Source organism: Choristoneura fumiferana, chromosome 13, assembly GCF_025370935.1.
Source record: "Choristoneura fumiferana chromosome 13, NRCan_CFum_1, whole genome shotgun sequence".
Lineage (NCBI taxonomy): Eukaryota > Metazoa > Arthropoda > Insecta > Lepidoptera > Tortricidae > Choristoneura > Choristoneura fumiferana.
In genome coordinates this window covers 2,565,247-2,587,516 of record NC_133484.1, presented here as the reverse complement: position 1 = coordinate 2,587,516, position 22,270 = coordinate 2,565,247, and the positions used below count along the sequence as shown (strand labels likewise).

The 22,270-nt window shown below is 37.1% G+C and overlaps 2 protein-coding genes across 2 annotated transcripts in view; both read left to right on the top strand.

The window, feature by feature from the left end:
• Rab11 (RAS oncogene family member Rab11) overlaps nucleotides 1-4,453 on the top strand; it is a gene marked incomplete in the record, with an annotated part of 7,341 nt that extends 2,888 nt beyond the window's left edge. Inside the window, 4 exon segments of the mRNA XM_074096004.1 lie at nucleotides 1-167; nucleotides 1,408-1,523; nucleotides 2,694-2,825; nucleotides 3,846-4,453. Of these exon segments, the coding sequence (XP_073952105.1) occupies nucleotides 1-167; nucleotides 1,408-1,523; nucleotides 2,694-2,821 (411 nt within the window).
• A 12,012-nt stretch (nucleotides 4,454-16,465) lies between these two features.
• The window catches only part of LOC141433890 (glutathione S-transferase 1-1-like), a 26,512-nt gene continuing 20,707 nt past the window's right edge, over nucleotides 16,466-22,270 (top strand). Inside the window, exon 1 of the mRNA XM_074095998.1 lies at nucleotides 16,466-16,569. The gene's annotated coding sequence lies outside the window, so the exon portion shown is untranslated. The remainder of the gene's footprint in view (nucleotides 16,570-22,270) is intronic.

The following is a 22,270-nucleotide window of genomic DNA, read 5'->3' as shown; positions in this document are numbered from 1 at the left end:
ACTTCGGCGTACTACCGCGGCGCGGTCGGCGCGCTCCTTGTCTATGACATCGCGAAGCATCTCTCTTACGAGAACGTGGAGCGGTGGCTGCGCGAGCTGCGCGACCACGCCGACCAGAACATATTGATCATGCTGGTCGGGAACAAGAGTGATCTGAGGCATCTCAGGTAAGACTTGAGAGCCTTAACACTAGCGATTTGTTGCGAGCTGAAAGCGAAGGGAGCCCGCAACGATATCGCCGCGAGCTGCGAGTGCTGTGCATAGCGCCGAAGACGCCCATTATTATTGTTCTAAGAGTGTCGCGTCGTGTCGAGAGGGTTCGCTTCCGTTGTCTCATTTTCCTACAGAACTAGAAATAAGTGAAATAGAAATGAAATGTCACGCAATGCGTTTTCCACATTTGCTTTTTTAGGGTTCCGGACCCAAAATGGCAAAAACGGAACCCTTATAGTTTCGCCATGTCTGTCTGTCTGTCCGTCCGTCCGCGGCTTTGCTCAGGGACTATCAATGCTAGAAAGCTGTAATTTTGCACGGATATATATGTTAACTATGCCGACAAAATGGTACAATAAAAAACTTTTTTTTTTTAATGTTACCTCCCATAGACGTAAAGTGGGGGTGGTTTTTTTTTCTCATCCAACCCTGGGTTATCGTTGAATAGGTATTTTAAAACCATTAGGGGTTTGCTAAGACGATTTTTCGATTCGTTGATTTTTTTGCGAAATATGTCAACTTTAAAGTGCAAATTTTCATTAAAATCGAGCGTCCCCCCCCTCAAAAATCTAAACCGGCGGGTGGAAAAATTTGAAAAAATTCAGGATGGTAGTAAGTATATCAAACTTTCAAGGAAAACTATAACGGCTAAGTTTGCTTGAGAATTATTAGTAGTTTTACTCTTAAATAGCAGCCTAAGGTATAAAATATATCTAAACTTGGAATATTCCGTATAAAATTCGAAATCCTTAGAAAAATATTACTTAATTTTTTCGTAATGGCTACGGACGGAACCCTATTTTGGGCGTGTCCGACACGCTCTTGGCCGGTTTTACTTATTGATGTATTTCAAATTCGCAATTTGGGTGGATGATTTTCCGCTTGTATTAATGTCATTACAGTATTGAAAAAGTCGCGGCGCTTATATATGACTGAATAATATCGAACCTCCTTTAAAAAAATCTCGTATCTAAAATCAATATGTCAACAAAATTGAAACTTGACACAATGTTCATAAAGTTCACTCAGAAAATTATCTATTTTGAGGTACGAGTTTTTTTTTAAAGTAGTGACGATATGTAATCAGTCATTCATTCATTCTAAATAGTGTTTAATGGCTAAGGGCAACATTAAAAGCCCAAGTCCAGACAATTAAAAAAAAAATGTTTATCTAACGCATGTTTTGATTTCCAGATCGATCCCAACAGAAGAGGCGAAGGCGTTCGCGGAAAGGAACGGGCTTAGTTTTATTGAAACGTCCGCTCTCGACTCCACGAACGTCGAGCCAGCATTCCAGAACATTTTAACTGGTAAGCTTTTACTTTAGTAACAGTCTTAATGGCGTGTATACACGTACAGTCAGCAGAGGAAGTGCATGAGTAGTCACAGTGCTCGAAGTGATTTACGCACTCATCATCCCAGCCTATTTACGTCCCACTGCCGGGCACAGGCCGCCTCTCAGAACTACACACTACTGCCTAAATGTAACTTTACCTATGTACCTCATTATGGATGAAATTTCACAACCCTAAAATTGGCAGCGTATCTAATAAGATATATAATTTAAGATCTGCTTTTTCTATTCTTTTGTAAGTTATTTTTGTTAGCTCTACAAGAATTCAACGAGGCTTGAATTGAGTACATTTGCCTCACCTTGCCAAGTTTAGGGTTAACTCTAGTGATTGGATTGACTGGAGATTTGTCATGGATGTGTGGTGTGTACGAAAATGCAAATAGTCAGCGAAAAAAAACTTGTACGCCTATGTACAGTCACCAGCATTAATATCTTCCACAGCGGAGCGTGCAAAAATATCTGACACGTCCTTCCGGCCCTACAAATAGAGTCGTATCAGATATTTATGCACGCTTGTTGTGTCAGATATTGGTGCTGGTGACTGTACGTCCCACTGCAGGGCACAGGCCTCCTCTCAGATTGAGAGGGCTTGGGCTGATACAAAAATGTTAGCCAGTTAAAATATTGTACTTTAAAGATGCGTGATTAAATCTTGATTACAATAATATTATGATACTGTTTTTAGTTCAGTCTCTCTATTTTTTGTTAGTCTTCTTTTTTTTTTATATGGCTCTGTTTACCAGTGGACAATTTTAAATAAACAAATCAATATCATGGGACAATTGACACCAATTGACCTAGGCCAGTGTATGTTTAGCCTATGTGTATGTTTTGCTGATATTCAGAAAAAAAATCAAGAAAATGAAATAAGAGATATTTGTATGGTATGAAAGGTAATGAATAGTAGATAGCGCAAATTAGGGCGAGATGGGTCAGCTCTTGCCTTCGTTTTTAAAGTATTTTATCATCGTATCGTGACGTGGTCACCTCTAGGACGCATAGACAATGTTTCCATTTGAGAAGAAACGAGGTAACCTAATAATAAGTTTTGTTCACTGATATGAACCTCCGCAAACTAACGCCTGAATCGATCGATTCTGCTAACACTTGTCCGTCTCGCTTCCAGAAATCTACAGGATCGTGTCGCAGAAGCAGATGCGCGACCCGCCCGAGGGCGACGTCATCCGCGCCGACGCGGAGCCGGCTGACGTGCACGCGTCGCCCGACAGCGTGCGTCGCCAGTGCTGCCAGTAGACAGGTAACGTCATCATCATCATCACAAGAGCGCGGCCCCCGGTCCAGCCTGGCAGCCTCCCGCCGGACAGTGGGAGAAACAAAGAAAAATCATTTATTCGTGATATTTAAAAAGAAAGAAAGAAAAAATTAATTTGTGAAAATGGGGTACAAAGAAAATACCTACAAAAAAAATGCGCATGTCACGAAATGGTCCAAAATCAGCAAACTGCCGGTCTTCCTAACGGCGCAGATCTTCCGTTGAAACCATTTTACACAAATTTCAACTTAACAGTAAACCCGACGGCTAAAATGTGTCGCAAAACAACAATATACCAAAATTGAAAATACAAACTGAAATATAGATGCACAGAAAAACCAGAAAAATAAGACCATCACTGGGAATCGAACCCAGGTCCTCGGTAATCCGTACCGCGTGCTATACCGCTACACCACTGATGGTCAACGGTACCAACACGAATTTCCCCTATGCACCTCATATCTCAGCTTGTTTGTTTCTTATTTAGCCACTTAAGCAGTGACGCTAGCGACATCTATGCTGTAGCCCTCATCGAGAAACTTTTTCGGCAAACCAAAAAAATAAAATATACAATGCAAAAATAGACTTCAAATAAAAACAACAATATGACACAAGAGAGTCTGTGTAGGCCTGTGCCCCTTTGGCGTGCCTTTGTCGCTTGCTTCGTCGCTGCTTAGGCCCCACATCAAACGATGCTAAAAAAAATAGTTCACGTAAGAAGAGTTCGCCTAGCCGCGACGACATAAAGCTAGATTTAACCGACTTAAAAAAAAGGAAGAGGTTCTCAATTCGTCAGATTATTTTATTTTTGGTAGGTTAAAACCAATCCCGTCTCGATAGGTGTGGGGATACTATAATGATTATTTTCAAAGCAAATCGTTTTAAAAGACTAAATTGTTTTTGTACTATTTAGAATAGGGAGCCTTGTCAAATATTTATAAATTTGTGTGGTTTATATACAAACTATAGCCAAATAGTGATTAAACAAAATGTTTATTGTTACAGAAAGTCCAGTCAATATAAGAGCCGGAGAGAAAACGGATGGAGACGTTGAACACAAACATTACGAATCATTCCCAGACAGTGGTCTAATTTAACAACGTACTAATAAGTCGCCCGCCCACACATCTCGGAGACTCACCAACGGCCATAGCGCTGGCTTAACGCAATGTGCGGGCATCTGCAGTTGAGAGCGGCGCGTGTAGATAGCTTTGTATAATTATCGGTATTTAGTGTCCGAACGAAATATTGTTACGCAAATCAATGAACTAGACAAGCTTCAGTTCTAGAACGCACCGATTAAGTTGGCGCTCTTACTGTGTGATCTATCAATGGATTTAACGTTCTTTATTTAGCGGAGCAACGTTTTCCTTTCGACTTTAGTTGATAATTCATGTTATATCTATTTATTTAGTAAATTAATGATACTAGTTATCTCAACCTGTTTTAGTTGGCTACGCCACTAGATGTATTGACATTCTTCTAAAAGTTAAACAGAGCAATAATTCCGCTGGAAAGATAACTTAAATGGATAACTGTTAAATAGCACACATATAAATAGCTTGATATTTAAAATTACGTCTTATTGTTTTTGTATTCACTAGCGGTAGTTTCGAATAAGTAACGAGATAGCTTTTTTAAAGGGACATTTTTGTTTACTGATATTATGTGCCTTCTGTGGACATGGCAGGTCATGTACATTTTAATTAAAGCTTTTAATTGTTCTGCCCTAGCGTTGGGTCTCGTTATCAGGGGCAATAGGCAATACTCAGTCGCGACCATCGCCATAAAACTCTAGTTTCCTTCAACAGGGATGCCGTCATGTACTGGAAGCTAATAGTGTCGAAAGATGTCACTGAGACGTAGCAAAAGAAATGGCGTACGTTCCTGGATGTGTCACCGATATGGTGTCAAAAAACTTGAGATTATAGACAAGAATAGAGAGGAATTCGCGTTGTAATTTTTCGGAATACCGGTAAAATAATACACTTGCTAAATTTTCCTCCGATTGACAGATCCCATACTTAGAATAGAGGAATTGAGAAATATTAGGGCCAGAAACTTGGAAATTGTTCTGTTACCGTACTTCCAGATATTACACGGTTTAATAGGTTGAACTTACGTAGGATGGCATGTAGTACGAGTTTACGGCGACAGATTAGTTTCGGTAAATTGGACTCATTAACATAATTGCAGCCCGGTTCGGGTTTTAATCATGCATCGCGTCTTTAAAGTTTCTATTAACAACAGTTACTTTACGGACTAATATCTTATCGAGCCGTTTATTCCTGGTAACAGTCGGAATTTAGTTGCCTAGTATCATCCCCCTATTGTCTACTCTATACTCTAGTCTAAACAAATAACAATAGGAAACTTGTACAGATTTAGTGAATGTTTTTCCATCGCATGTTGTCGGATGAGTTCGTATCTATATTCCTTTCTCAATTAGCTTAAGTAGGCTAGTTGAGACAGCAAGATAAATACGATCTTTTCTGACAAAATACGATGGAAAAACATTCACTACATTTGTATGTATAACAAACGTTTCTGCGACGTCACTCGATGCTAATGTATAGTACATTTTGGGAACTCTATTAAAGGAAATTAGGGGTCAGTCGGTCGCTGGCGCTTGCAGTTCCCGATCGCCCGCACGTGGCTTTGGATCTTCAAGACAAGATGCGGTGTTCGTTGTATCTAAGAAGTATATAATTGTATTATGGTCTTACATATGCATGGTTATTTTTTTAGTGCCTATCTGTAATTACTTTATTAAAGACAAAGATAATAAAATATAATGTAAATTTGTTGGTCTTTTTATTTGCTTCGTGTTTCTTTGTTTGAGCCGTGTGCAGGGTTCTCTAATTTTTCGCCGAAAATGTTTTTCTCAATGGATTTATTTCTCAACTTTCTTATGAACGAATCCGTACTCCAGAATTATCACAGGAATTTTAAAACCTAACCTAACCTAACATAGTATTCTACAGTTAATAGTCCTGAAATATAATAATCCTGAATAATTTAGTTTAAGAAAAACAACAAAATTAATAGACGCTCTGGAACACGCGAAAAAACTTAAATGGAAATGGGCAGGTCATATTGCACGCATGAATAAAGAAAAATGGGCACAATTAGTAACTTATTGGCAAGGTCCAACAAACAAACGAAAAAGAGGTAGACCGAAAGAAAAATGGAAGGATGAATTAGTGAGAAATGCTGGCGAAAACTGGCTTACTAAAGCAAAGGACAGACACTTGTGGAACGAAATGGAGGAGGCCTTTACCCGTTGAGGGGTCCATATTGAATTGTATTATGAAATGAAATGTTATGTATTTTTTTTTTTTGGTATAATGAAATGATTGATTCAAAATGGAAATAAAGAGGCTATAATAATAATAATAATTTAGTTTAAAAAACAGTTCATCCACAGTTGGAAAGTGAATCATTTGAAAAATATGCTCAGCGGCACAAAATTTGGCCCATTCTTCATACACAATTACCTATTACTGCATACGTTTGAGGGCCAGATTTTTTGCCGCTCACTTTAATTTCTGCGAAAGGCCAGGATCCTGTCAGAAGACAATGGACCTCAGGAGGTGAGGTTACGGTTGCTATACCCTCATAGTCTAAAGCAAAACTGCATTTCATTCTCAAAATTAATAAATTATTTTTATTTTCTACTTTTACCGACAGTTATCTTATTCCAGGCTCCTGTACAGTCACCAGCATTAATATCTGCCACAGCGGAGCGTGCAAAAACATCTGATACGTCCCACCGCCCCTACAAATAGAGTCGTATCAGATATTAGTGCTGGTGACTGTACCACAAGTGTTTCTCAAAAAGTTTCACTTGAATTCTGTGATAGGGGGCAGAGATGAGTCAAATCAATAGTCATAATTACTAAATCGATTTTGGTAAATTTCGTTTAGGACCGTTTCAGGAGTTATATTTAAAACATATGAGTTTACGAGTGCTTGTAAAAATTTTATAGGGACGTAGGGATCCTATGGTTATGTAGGTAACCTACCCACTATAGTACAGATCTATCTACTAATCTTTTGAAATCGCATCGCTCAAAATATAGTAAAATAAAGTAAGTTTTGATTCATTGATAAAATAAGACACATTTTTTTTTATTCGTCTGGATGGCAAACTAGCAAGTGAGTCTCCTGATGGTAAGAGATCACCACCGCCCAACGATACCTGCAACACCAGGGGATTGCAGATGCGTTGCCAACCTAGAGGCCTAAGATAGGATACCTCAAGTGCCAGTAATTTCACCGGCTGTCTTATTCTTATTTTTGTTTGCTCTTATTTTGGATGAAAAGACATTACGACTGGAAGCAGTCATAATCATAACCTAATTCACGGAAAACAAAACTACTCATATGGTATGGCGTTTCCCAAATGACGTAGTGACGATTGACGAATATTAGTCATTTCATTTAGAGTCGATGACGCTGACCTATTGAAGTATGGTTAGAACCACGTTAGAACTATCAAGCATAGGAGTATCTAGGAAATCGAGTGTTCCGCCACTTGTATCATCCTGTAAAAGAAATGAACATAGCTAAACAAAACTAATTACATTTCCGATCGTTAGTCTGTGAACATTTATTAGAAAGTTTAATGTGGCTTGATCTTTGCCTTAAAAGGGTATGGAATCACATACAGCATACAGTGCCACAAACGATCTTAATTTTCATATTGGACTAAAACTTCTTAAAAAGTTTTTATCCCGGAAAATTGCATAGCTTCCGCGGGATAGCGATAAACGTATTCTACGCAGACAGAGTCGCGGGTAACAGGCTAGTTCACCCTAAATCTACTATATAAAGTTACCACGAACAATCGACCAAAAATTCGACCATGTTCTAAGTTCACACTTTCAAAAAAACAAAAGCAAAAACAATTGACAGCGCTGCCTTTTCAGGCCAGAACCCGTTGTCTACAATGGGTCGTCATGCATGGTAGGTGCTATCCTTGGATGGGAGGTCAGGTGACATGTGAGAACTTGAAGACATTGGCCGAGGGAACAGATTTGAGGTCGCTCTTCGGGAACATCAAATTAAACGTTATTCATGGACAATGTTAACAATCACGTTTTTAATACACTTCGTCCAAACAACATTTTCGTAGGTACTACCAGGGCATTTTCAATACAAAGTGTACAGTCGAGTTCATAGACTTGTGAGCAAAATTTTGATCAATAATATCTGAACACGACTCTATTGAAAATACAAACTGAAATATAGATGCACAGAAAAACCAGAAAAATAAGACCAACACTGGGAATCGAACCCAGGTCCTCGGTATTCCGTACCGCGTGCTATACCGCTACACCACTGTTGGACTCTATTGTTAAATAACGGCGTAGAAGCGAGTTCAATACCACTACCATGAGTTTAAAGTGACCGTACTCGATAGCGACGGCGTAAATTTTGCTCACTAGTTTATGAACTCGACTGTACCTACCTACCTTTTCTTTTTTTCCCAATTTTAGAAAAATAATATGGTTTTTCAGGTACTCAGAATCAAGAGCACAATCGATTCCGATAGTTTAAAAAGTGTCAGTTTTGTGACTTTTTTCATACACGGTATGGGCGTCACAAACCAACTCATAAAATTTGTATGGAAAAATATAATAAATTGAACTTTCATAGTTTCCACAGGATAGCATAACGAATTCTTGACAAACGAAGTCTCAGAAAAAGCTAGTTTTTTTTAACCCTCGACCTGAGCCTCCCCAGCAAAAAGGGGGGTGTTATAAGCTTGAGCTCTATGTGTGTCTGTCTTAGGCACAGTAGCTCTTAAACGGGTGGACCGATTTGAATGCGGTTTTTTATTTAAAATCAGGTTTTCTAGCGATGATTCTTCGACATTTTTCATCAAAATCGGTTTAGTCGTTTTTGTGATATTCAACTTTGTTACCATACATTTAATTACACGTATGGTGAAGCTGATCAGATGACCTTTTGTACCTTGTCACATTAACGCCTTTAAACATTAGGAAATTTTGGGGCTACTTTGATAGATTTAAAATGGTTATAAAAACGCAAATATTCATGGCCCGATTGAGCAAATGAAGTTAAAAGTTAGGTAATTTATGAAGGTAGGTTATTTACCCTGCCATGAATGATCTAAAAGAATACCGCTCCTTGCAGCTACTTGTACTTGTACTTTTGCAGCTAGGTACTCGTAACTCTACTGTCTATTACTGATCGAACCATGACTCATTAAGTTTTTATATAATCCATTATCGATTGGTTTCCGTGCAATTCCGTGCACCAAGGTTGTATGTTATAGTCCCCTCAGCTTCCGTTAGCAGGTCAATTGAAAAAGTTAAAACACTTGTCATTTGAATGTTTTAACAGTAGTAACAAGAACCGTATATATGGTTCTTGCTAAAACATATAAATATATAAATACAAACACTAAGACCACACGAACGCCAGCGGAAAGATGTTCGCAAAGAAACTTTCAATCTCGAAGCATAGCGTGTATGGCAACAACTGGCCATTAAAGTCATGTACCTACTTATACTTTATTACATTACATTTAGTGTTTCTATACCTACTCGTATTGTAATGAATTTTCTGGTTTAGCAGCTAGTGTTTTTACTGAATTAAGACAAAAACAAGGCACCAATAGGGTATCTTAAGTTAATACATATATATGTCAGTCCTGGATTTGTCAATAGGCCGTATAGGCCGCGGCCTAGGGGCGGCAGATTTCAACGAGAAAATTATTTTAGAAGACGAAATTAATTTACGAAAGCGGCGGATATAAAGTGGCCTACACTCCTAATAAACATAAATCCGCCACTGATATATGTAGGTACATACCGAAGTTGAAAAGTCGATGGGCAAACGTACATAACTTGTACCTATTGTTTATTGTTATTTCAAATAATACCAGTAGCCGGGCAGGAAACTGTACAAGATATAAATATATAGTACCTAACATCATCATGACTTGCGTTATTTTAAACTGTACCGAATTGATCTCGCATGAAGTCATCATACCTACTCGGCGCGTACTATTATATATTCTGTGTCGGCATACTACGTGGACGACAGATGCACAGACCCAAGTCTGCCACGTGGATATTTTGTCACAAAATAACTGAATTATACTACCGACTTCACGGATCGGCAAGCGCAGCCGCGCAGTGTAGGACGTCCACCAACGAGATGGACGGATGATCTGGTTAAAGTCGAGGGTTCACGATGGAGGCAAGCCGCTTCCAACCGCAACCACTGGAGGTCTATGAGGGAGGCCTATGTCCAACAGTGGACGTCCTACGGCTGATATGATGATAATAATGATGTCCCAATTCCGTCAGAATATTGGAATAAAAAAACAGCTTGAGCATTATTCCTGAATTGGCCCCATCTGAATACCATATTACATCGCAATCCGTCCACTTAGCGTGTATTAATATACGGATGAAATCTAACATAATAATCTAACATTTATAATTTTATTAGTAGAATTACTGTTATGCCCAGCAGTGGACGACTATTGGCTGACAATGATGATTATAATTTAAGTTTAGGTAAGTAACCAAGCGTAGTCTGGTCTTTAGTCACCAGCATTACTAATTTAGATTTATCCTAAATGAATTTTATTGTAAACAGGAAACAATGATAAGCAACGAGATTTACCGTACAAATCAAGCATAACACATAAATACGTAATTTAATACCTACCTGCTTAAAAATAAACGGTCAAGTGCGAGGCGGACGCGTAAACTGAAGATTGAGGGCTATGTTTTGATCACGTGACGTTTTTAGGATTCTGTAGGCAACTACTCTCCGTCTATCCGTATGTCTCTCTGTCTGTCTGTCTGCGGCTAAGCTCAGAGACCGTTAGTACAGTAAGCTGTAATTTGGCACGAATATATAATATCAGACACGCCGACAGTGGTACAATAGAAATAATAATAATTGTAGTAGGTAAGATTGCTTGAGAATTATTAGTAGTACTTAAATAAAATAGCAGCCTAAGGTGTGAAATATACCTAAACTTGGATGATTAGTTTAGTTTAGTTTAGTTTATTTATTCATTCAATACATCATTACATTATAATTTACATAAATGTCAGTTATAAGAATTTGTATTGAAATCGTCAAAGGTAATATGATTCCGTATACAATACTAAATCTTAGAAAAATATTACTTGATTTTTTCGTAATGGCTACGGTACCCTATCTTGGGCGTGTCCGACACACTCTTGGCCGGTTTTTGTACCATTATTATCATGTCTTGATCCAGTAATTAATAAAGAACACTTATAAAATAATATAATAATTATTATTAACTACGTCATATCTGGCCTTTATATATATCCCACAGCTGTGCACAGGCCTTGTCTAAAAATGTGAAATAAATATGTACGATCCAAAATTCATGAATAGTCAACAAAATTCAATTGTGCTGAAAAATATTTAGAACTAAATTTCTAAGTATGAATATTTCTAAGTAAAAAAGGATATTTTTCTAAGTACGGAAACAGGCAATATTCCATTTTTGACGATATTAATATTATGGACAGTTTTCCTTGTTGTTGTAAATATTTCAAATTGTAATTTTTTCTCGGACACATAAATTCGAGCTGCCGATTTTCCATTTGTACTCGATGACAGTAAAGAAGTTTATTTTTCTAATAGAAAGCAAGTAAACGCAAGGAACTCGTTAGGCGTATTTTTTATTTATTTCAAATAGGTATTGAAAAACTTAGAATTGTATTCACAAGCCCCTAAGCTGCTTGGTAGGTCATCGGTCAAACCACTAGTTTACCAATAAAAGAAAAACCGGCTAAGAGCGTGTCGGACACGCCCAAAATAGGGTTCCGTAGCCATTACGAAAAAATTAAGTAATATTTTTCTAAGGATTTGGTATTTTATATGGAATCTTCCAAGTTTAGGTATATTTTATACATTAGGCTGCTATTTACTCTTAAACTACTAATAATTCTCGAGAAAACTTAGCCGTTATAGTTTTCCTTGAAAGTTTGATATATTTACTACCATCCTGAATTTTTTCAAATGTTTCCACCCACTGGTTCAGATTTTAGAGGGGGGGGGGACGCTCGAAGACGTAAAGTGGTGGTGATTTTTTTTTTCTCATCTAACCCAGTAGTGTGGGGTATCGTTGGATTGGATAGGTATTTTAAAACCATTAGGGGTTTGCTAAGACGATTGTTCGATTCAGTGTATATATAAACAAGATTACAGCTTTCTGTCATTGATAGTCCCTGAGCAAAGCCGCGGACGGACGGACAGACAGACAGACATGGCGAAACTATAAGGGTTCCGTTTTTGCCATTTTGGCTCCGGAACCCTAAAAGGTACTTAGACAAAGTGAGCCGTTACATTTAAACCATTTTACTGCGATGTTTAGTACTTATCTATTGTGTAAATTAAGTTCTCGTGGTGTTAAAAACAAAAGTGGAGTACGCACAAACGTTAGGTACTGTGTGGGTGGTCTAGTTCAAGTCGAGAGCTTTCACTGATTTTCGGTTGATTATTGATCCATTAGAAGTCATTGTACATAGGTACTCTGTACTTAATTTTAATTTTCGTATATACCTCGTTGTGTACCCGATAACAATAAAATAACTTAACATGGTAGCAGAGTGTGGTTTTTCGTTTGAAGATATTTCCTCTTCGTTTACAGATTTTGCATGAGACCGAATGAGACGTACAAAGCTTCTTCTTGATGTGAGGATTCAGGTTCATCATTAGATGTGCTGTTTCTATTGTGACGTGCTTCAGACTCTTCGATAATTTTGATTTTTAGTTCATCAAGAGACGGAAGTTTATCGCGCGTTTCGGTTGCAACCCTAAAATTTTCGTACTCCTATAGAAGACTGTGCCCTTAGTGTAAGTTTTCGGTTACAAAATACGTCTCGATCGCGTTCGCGTTCAAATCTCAATTTGTATGGAAACGTTCCGCTAGAGGCGCTGTTCGTGTTTCCATATAAATTGAGATTTTAACGCGAACGCGATCGAGACGTATTTTATAACCGAAAACTTACACTAAGGGTACAGTAAAGCATGATGATCGTAAGTAAATCCTCATTTATACTTATATCCATGTCAGCCAGCTTGTCAACATTATCCATAAATTTGTTGAGATGTGTTAGGACGTCATTCCCTTCTAATTTTGTAAGCATGAGTTGCTTCAAGGGACGCTCGCATGCCCCGTGCTGGCGTATGTACTTTGAGATTATCCCATAACTCTTTGGCAGTTTTGCAATGTTTTATTTGCTTAACTCCGATGGAGATATTATGTGAATAAGCTCTGACTCGGCTTGTCGGTCTCCTTCCTTATCCGTTGTGCTTGAATCCACGTTGACGGGATTTTCAATACATTTCCATAGCTTAGGTATGCCGTATAAGTATGACTTCCGCTTGTATAACCTACATGTATAAGAGCACTGTACCCCTAGTGTAAGTTTTCGGTTACAAAATACGTCTCGATCGCGCTCGCGTTAAAATCTCAATTTGTATGGAAACACGAACATCGCAAACGTTCCGCTAGAGGCGCTGTTCGTGTTTCCATACAAATTGAGATTTTAACGCGAACGCGATCGAGATGTTTTTTTTAACCGAAAACTTACACTAAGGGCACAGGACAGGTATCATAATTTTCTCTCGTAAGAGGGTCGATTTTTGCGCTCGTCATTTTTAAATAACACTGAATGTACACGGAGTGTATTTATTAATTTTAAATTTCACGCTCTGCTACCATTTTAAGTTATTTTAAATAAAACGGATAATATTTGGTTTTATTTAAAATAACCTAACATAAACCCTAAATACCTAAATATATATGTATAATATGTAAAACATTAAAAAATCTGTACCAAAATACAAAATAAATAATAATAATTATTATATTTCGCCTATAACCGTGTCCCACTGCTGGGCAAAGGCCTCTAATAATTTAATAATTTTAATTTTATTTCCATTTTTAGTGTTGATTCTTGTTATTAATTACCTATTATTATAATTTTTGGCTGACATTTAATTGTATTCGATTACTTACTATTTATCCTCCTATCGCCCAAGTCAAATTTTTGATTTATGAACATCAAACTTTATGTTATTTATGATAGAGTTTAATTTAAAATTACAATAAGTCCTTTATAAAGGACTCTAGGCGTTAGGAGGTTATTATACATTGTTCTGTTTTTAAACATTTGACAATACTTTTGTGAATTTCTTACCTGACATGTCGTGTTTATTATATTGCGTTTATCTACATGCATATCATAACTTCCCTATTATATGTTCAGAAACGACTATCAAATGGCCTTTATTAAGAAACCTGGTATCTGCGGTGCATCTTATGTTACATTAAAGTGCAGTGCATCTTAATGTTTACATTAAGTATCGGTAATACTTTTTTTAACAATGCATATCTGTACATATGTAGAAAACTTATGACATGCATGTAGATAATAATTATTATTATAAATAAAACTTTAGTTTTTTATTATCTCTTTTATTTACCTAAGCTTTGGTAGGTACTTCAAACTAGTTATCAGTAACACTAACTTAAAAATACAGGCCATATCTGAACATATTATAGAAAACTTATGATATGCATGTAGATAAAGTTATGTATGCGGCTATACATAATTAGGCATTAAAACACTCGTGTGATCTTATTATGAAACTCGCCTTCGGCTCGTTTCATAAAACCACACTCGAGCTTTAATGCCTCTCATTATGCACCAGCCACATAAATAACTATTAACATACTGTGCACAAAGGTACCGTAGGATTAGATAGATAGATATACTCAATTCTACACTCGTATTTGTACTTGTCAGGCTTCGTCGTTTTTGAATAAAACCAAAATTGACAGGAAAACGGCCAGTATTAAGTTTTCTACATAAATAATACCTGTGCAATTTCGCATATGTTGCATTTGCAATCTCGATTGTGAACAAATTATTTTCAGGTTTCAGATATTTACATAACATTGTAAATCATGTAGATGCAATGGCTGAAACCCGAAAACGAATAAAAACAGAGCGTTCTCCCAGCATTGGGTGCGATGCGTAAGTAAAGATTCATTCACAAGGAATGATACCTTATTTACTTGCTAGCGATAAGTCGCGGCGACCGGCGATTTTCATGACCTGGAATACAAAAAAATACAAAAAAAAACCCGACGGTCTTATGATTTTCACTACCTATTTTTTTAAAAGAAACATCATACCTAAAAGAATGAAATAAGAGTTTTTGAGCGTCACGATTTAAATGTGTCCCGACTGTTGAACTTTAAACAGAGTTCTAGACCACTAGACTTATTTTCTTCCTTTTAGTTTTGGCAGCCAGGTTTTTTGATTTTTTAATTTAATGTTTTATTTTACACTTTTTTGATATTTATGTGAAAACGGTAGATTAAAAGTATTATAATAACCCATATTATATTTAGAATGGGCACATTATTAGCTTTAATTTGACCCATATTGTTACAATACAAAATATATTTTTTCATTCCTGCGCAATTTTTTTTCGCAGACGCCATATTGAAATATTTGAAATATTATTTCGTATTTTTCATACAAATCTGCCCGACACGGGAATCGAGCCCGGGACCTCAAGCTTCGTAGTCAGGTTCTCTAACCACTAGGCTATCTGGTCGTCCAGAACATATCCACATACATACATACATACGCTCGAAAAAAACATAACCCTCCTTCGGGTAGTCGGGTAATAATATTAAAAATAACGACACCAAAATTTTAAAAAAATCTGCCAAGAGCGAAACAACGAAAAAAATCAAGTAATATTATGTGCATTATAACACAATTAAAACACTTACTACAGTCTTAAAATATTCCCAGAAAAAGAGCGTATCTTCACGGCACTTACGTCCTTTTGTTGAGAAGCGAAGTTTTTAGGCAATAACTCAAAAACGGTATATCCTAGACTCAGGAGGAGTACTAACAGCATCCTGAGTGTCATAGCTGATAGGTACGATTGCCCCATTCTGGCGTACTGGGTCGGTCAAATAAAGGCTGTAGCGCGATTTAGATTTAAGTAGGCGATAAAGTAACATAGATTAAGAATTACTAACACTATTAAATATGGATGTAATAACGTCTGAAATAAAGTTTTATTATTATTATTATATCCGACCGATCATGTTGAAACCAATTTTCGTTGAAAGTATTTATTAAGCGTTACCTACCTTTCCATATTTTTTGCATATTTTTTGGACAAACGGTTTACAAGATAGTTCTAGACTAGGTACTACACTTGTTTTCCTTTTTTTTTAGTTATTATTTACTTATAGTTTTTAGGGCAGTCGGGTTTTTGATTTTTTAAATTCGCTTTATGCCGCACAAGTCTTCCTTCCGATCTTGGAACAAAATCTAGTGCGAAAAAAACATGCATTAAAGGAGTTACCTACTGCAAATAATTAATCCCCCTGTTAGATTTTTATATGGCTATTGTCTGTTTTAAACCTCGAGACTCAACAGGCCAGCTGGGCTACTCCGAAACTCGAAACTCGAAGTTCGTGTCGTGCGGTCCTTCTGACACTTACACTGTTTGATACGAGAGCGAGAGGGACCGCACGACACGAACTTCGAGTTACGAGTTTCGTAGTAGCCTTGCAGGCGTCGGTATAAAAGCCACGCCCGCCTCCCGCCGCGCACTCGGTGCCATCGTCTCGGACTGTGTGTGTGAACCTTTATAAAAAAATGTAAGTATTTAAATGATTAAATGATAAATTTTACGTCAGAAAATCCAAATATCGAATCATTTTTACATTAAAAAAAAAGTATTGTTCCCGAGTGGGAAAGTTGGAATAAAAAAAAACCATAACGTTAGTAGAAAAATATTGTGGTTTTAAAGACAGTTTTTATCATTTTATAGAAGGCCAAAATGGTAGGTACCTAATTGAATAAAAGTTTATCAAATAAATAACGTGAGTAATGTTTATTTAGTTTAGTTTAAGTTGAGGATGTCATTGCCTCCCAGAGATTGCTAAAAAACAATGAATGCGGTCGGAATAATAAAAATCGAACGAAATAAAAATAGTGAAGCACCACGCTTTATCGATACGTGAAACGAAAAACAATTGTTAATATTTTAATTCGTTAACTATTACCATAGCGAATATAGTTTAGTCAACAGTAGAAACAATTTTGTTTATATTGTTCTGTCATCAAATAAGTGTTGTACCTATTAATAATAATAAGTGGGTAGTTTTGTTTAATTCGTGTATTAATGCCGGTTACGAACATTCAGCACTTTATTTTTTTTTTTAAAGCAATAGCTAATGATATCGATTTCGAATAAAATAAAAAGTTCCAGTGGGTAAACAACCATTCGTCGGCCTCAACCACAACGCTAATGGAAAAAAGAAATTAGCTTCCTACCAATATACGCAAAAATACATTAATCAATTCCAACAATAGAATGAAAAAGTACACAAAATAATTTAGAAGTGAAAGTTAACGCTCTATTTAGCCCAAACCAGTTTCGCTTGTCAGTTGCTGCCACTTGAAACATTTCACTTGTTTCCCACTCCCACGCCTTTATTTTAGTTACTAATTAAGCTAATTAAATGGAAAATCTAGAAACAATAACATATTAAATTAGTTTGAGGACAATTCATTAAAAAAACCGGTCTTGCGAATTCCGCACGTAAAGTCATAAACGGTACTTTTTATTTATCATATTGTGTTAATTAGATTTCCTAAACAATTCTCTTGTAGGTATTATACTTATTTCATTGTATTAAACACAAGGAGACGATCAGAATGTTTGCCCAGAATATCATGATGTTCTGACCATGGGCAGATGACAAGTAATAAAAACTAATTACGCTGGTAAAACCCGTGGCAGTAAAAAAAGAAACGCCGGCCGGCGTTTTGACGTAACCGGTTCTTATTTAATTGGTGTAGCGTGAAAACATACGTGACATTGTAACAACCGCGGACACTACAGCAGCAACTATTATTCTTCGTGTTATAATAAATTCATCCGAAATACATGCGTCATTGCGATTTTATTTTCTGTTTTGTTTAGTAGATACTTCCTAAATGATGTTACAAAATTGTATTTTATTACATTAGTCATTTACAGAAAATAACGAATGCTTGTAGTATATGAAAGGTTCTTTTAAATAAATAACAGGCATTTTTCCGTTTCACTCACATTCACTAGCCTGTTGCCCGCGACTCCGTTCGCGTAGTATTCGTTTATCGCTATGCCGCGGGAACTATGAAATTTCCCGAGATAAAAACTATATCCTTTCCCGGGACTCAAACTATCCGTATACCGAATTCCATCTAAATCGGTTCAGCGGTTTAGACGTCATTGTGTAACAAACATCCAAACCTCCAGACATGTTCACAAACTTTCACATTTATAATATTAATTAGTGGGATAACTAAGGATAGTCTCTATTTGATACAAAATGATGGTAGGTAATGGTAAATAGACCAAATAGAGTGACATATAAACATTATGATATGTACACAGCTGAGAAGGTAAAGAGAGAAGGCAAGAGCTCTATTATTCACATTTTATGAACACATAAAAATTTAAGTTAAGTAATCCAATTCATTATGACATATCAGTTTTTGCTATCACAGACTACTAAGGGATGCTACGTTTAGCTATAATATAAGTGACAGCATCATTTGAATTCATTATATCGTATCAAAGCCAGGGACATGAAGTTACATAACTAAGTATTACAATTGTATTTGTTTTTGAACAGTGTTTGTTTTAATGAGACACTTAAAAGTATTTTTCCTTTCAACTACTACCTACCTACTTACCTGCATACGTTTCTTTATTCAATTCAAAGCTATATTGACGAAAAACTTGTTATTTCTGTGCAGAAATACAACGTATAATCTCAAAATGATCAGCCTTACGTTCTGTTACAAGCTAATCATATGATTTGGCTGTCTCAAGGCCATCCCAAATTGGCGCTGGCAAAAATTCGAGAGCAAAAAACAGTTTAGGTACTAACAAAATAGGAAACAACTTTCAGTTTTACTGTGTATTTATTCAAAGTTTAACTGTACATAGATACAGGCTGCTGACTGTAGGTAGGTACTTTGCGTTGAATGTACTTACATTTGCCATCCATCCTTATATCCTAACATATGTATTATTATATGCTTTCCAACCTCGTCCAAATTTTCAGTTAATACACTGATTAGACGTGGACCTTAATGGACATACAAACAAAGAAACCTTGAACAATTATAAAAGCTTTAAAAATGCAAAATCTGCGTCTAGAACGTTTTTCACGTAATATTAATATGCGCTAATTGTATTTACAATCTAAGTAATGTCAATATCAATGTAACTTGGGTGCTTCTATTTTTGTTAGATCGAGGTCAAAGAAATTCTTTTATTTATGGAAACATTTGAAACGCAATGAAAACGTGTCTTGATGTTATCGTTTGCTATAATTGCATAGTGGCTCGGTTCTAGTCGTTCCATGACAATAAAACTATTTTTCTCAAACATGCTCGGAAATGTATGCGTTAATGTCACGAAATGGAGACATGAAGTTTCTCATTTATGGCTCCCTACCGCCTCCCTACATAACTTCATGGCCTAGGCCATGAAGTATGTATGAAAATCCATTATTGTCCGCTGCTCTAACTTTTTAATTTTGCTTCCTAAGATTAAACTGACAAAGGAAAAATTACGAACAGCCAACCACCACTACTCTGTAAGCATTTGCGATACTGCGATGCGATGTGATATATATCGATGGTGGAAGTCTCAATTGGCGTAAGGGACATAATACCGAAAATCACTTTTAAACATAGAAAATTAGAGTTTTTTTTTCTCTGTCGATTGGTAGTATTCAAGTTACGATACGGCCCTTACTTTTGCTATTATCAACATTTATTATTTTAAAATAAAATAGCTTAAGGGACATGATATAAAATATTTGAGCTGAAAAATGGCGTAAATGTATTATTTTTTGTAATATTTGGGTTGTAAGGGGCTGTGGCAGTCTCATATGTCCTTTAAGACTCGGCTCATGTCGTTAAAAAAAAAACAACAAATATAATAAAAGGGCGTATGGGTCAATTATTGTTTCATTGCCCTTTACACCCCAACATTTTATAACGAATAAGATAAAAAAGCAAGAAGTTGTTGGGCGTAACCTTACCGCCAGTACCTATTTCTTGTACCTAACATCAAAATACTAACGCGTCTACCTACCTTCCACGCGCCGAGCGTTTGCGCGTTGCACATTCGGTCAGTCGTGCCAGACACGTCAAACACGGAGGACGTATTTGATTGCCTACGTTTGTTCTTTGTCAACGCGCGTATTTTTTTATAATATGCCAATAAGTTGATGGATCCCCTAATGGGTTGACGTCGAGCTAACATTTCCGTAATGGAATTTCAGTCAAGGATGTTGAGGTAAATTTCTCTTAGCTACTTTGTTTATTTTAAGCTATCCTGACAGCTGTCCTGACATATCCTAATAAAGGAAGCCTGTGCCCAGCAGTGGGACGTATATAGGCCGAGATGATGATGCATATATAATAATAATTGGCCTGTATAATTAATTATGTATGTTGAGAGTTAAAAATGGTATAATTGGAACGTCGTAAGGGACATTAAAAAACAGCAATTTATAAAATAAGAAATACTTTTATGGGCGTAAGGGGTATAAAAAGCAAGAGCTAGAGTAAATTGTCGCTCGTAAGGGACAGTAGCAAACAGACATTTTAAAAAAAGGTGTAATTGGTACGTCGTAAGGGGCATTAAACAACAGCAACTTATAAAATAAGGAATACTCTTATGGGCGTAAGGGACATCAAAAGCTAAAACTAGAGTAAATTGTTGGTCGTAAGGGACAGTAACAAACAGACATTTTAAAAGTTGAGGTTACTTTATGGGTGTAAGGGCACTTAAAGTAAAATACCTTGCTTGCTTCTTTTAGTTCATTAAAATACCTTGTTAATGTTAGGTCGTAGGAGGCATCAAATTGTAGTGATTGAAACAACAACTCAAGCAAGCATACTCCCAAATGTGCAAGAAATAGTGCAAGCAAGCATGCAAGAAAGCATGTAAGCAACCACCTAAGCAAGCTTGCAAGTGAGCATGTAATTTTGTCAATCAACTCAACAAACATGCAATTTTATCGGCCTGGGTTTGATGAACAACGCGGGCTAACCCGATCCCGCGATGACCGGTCTATGGTATCTCCTCCAGCGCTCATGAAGCGGGCTGGCGTCCCACTCCCTCACAGCTGCAAGCAGTGTGTTGGAGGAAGCATAAATAGTGCAAGCATGCACGCAAGCAAGCGTGAAGCCAGAAGGCAAGCACGCATGCAAACAACAAATCAAGCAAGAATACTCCCAAATGTGCAAGAAATAGTGCAAGCAAGCATGCAATCAAACATGCAAGCAAGCATGCAAGCAAGCAAGCAAGCATGTAAGCATTAATGCAAGCAAGCAGCGTTAGTACGCCAGTGGTGGTAGTGAAAATCAGTTCATCATCATCGTCATCAACAACATCATCAGTTCGTTTATCGCTATCCTGCCGGAACTATGCTATTTTCCGGGATAAAAATTTATTAACTTGGCGATTTTTAACAGCTGCAATATCTTCCTTGACCCTCTCAGCTATAAACAAACAAGTCAGCCATAGCCGAGCATTTGTTGGAGTCAGGACCAAACCACTGGATTGAGCTTCACAATCCCAAAATTCTGTCCACGGAAAGTCATTTCTACTCAAGAATGGTACGTGAAGCAGTTGAATAAAAAAAGCATAAAAATGTCAACCGGGACAATGGATATAAGCTTTCATCTTCGTGGAATCCTGTTATTAATAAGTGTCGACGTCGGGATGAGTGTTGTGAGTCGGTGTGATGGGTGACAAATAAAAATCACCAAGTGCGGGTAGTTAGTGATACGAGTGCTGGTACTATTAGTGATCAAGTGCGGGTAGTTCGAAGGACTCGCGATCATAGTCAAAATACCACAAACGGGACTTATCACGCTATTATTACACAAGTAATACTTACCTCGACGTTTCGGCAACGTTACAGTTGCCGTGGTCACGAGTAGACTGAAGTGTGGGGTGTCAAGTCTGCCTAGCAGCGCGAGTTCTTCGAACTACCCGCACTTGATCACTAATAGTGCCGGCACTCGTATCACGAACTACCCGCACTTGGTCACTTTTATTAGTCACCCTATCACACCGACACACAACACTAAGAACGTCCGATCGTCCCTCCGAACATTCATCCCGACGCCGACACTTATAATAACAGGATTCCACGAAGATGAACGCTTATACCCATCGTCCCGGTTGAAATTCTTATGCTTTTTTATTTCAACCGCTACACGTACCATTCTTGAGTAAAAATGACGTTCCGTGGACAGAATTTGGGATTGTGAAGCTCA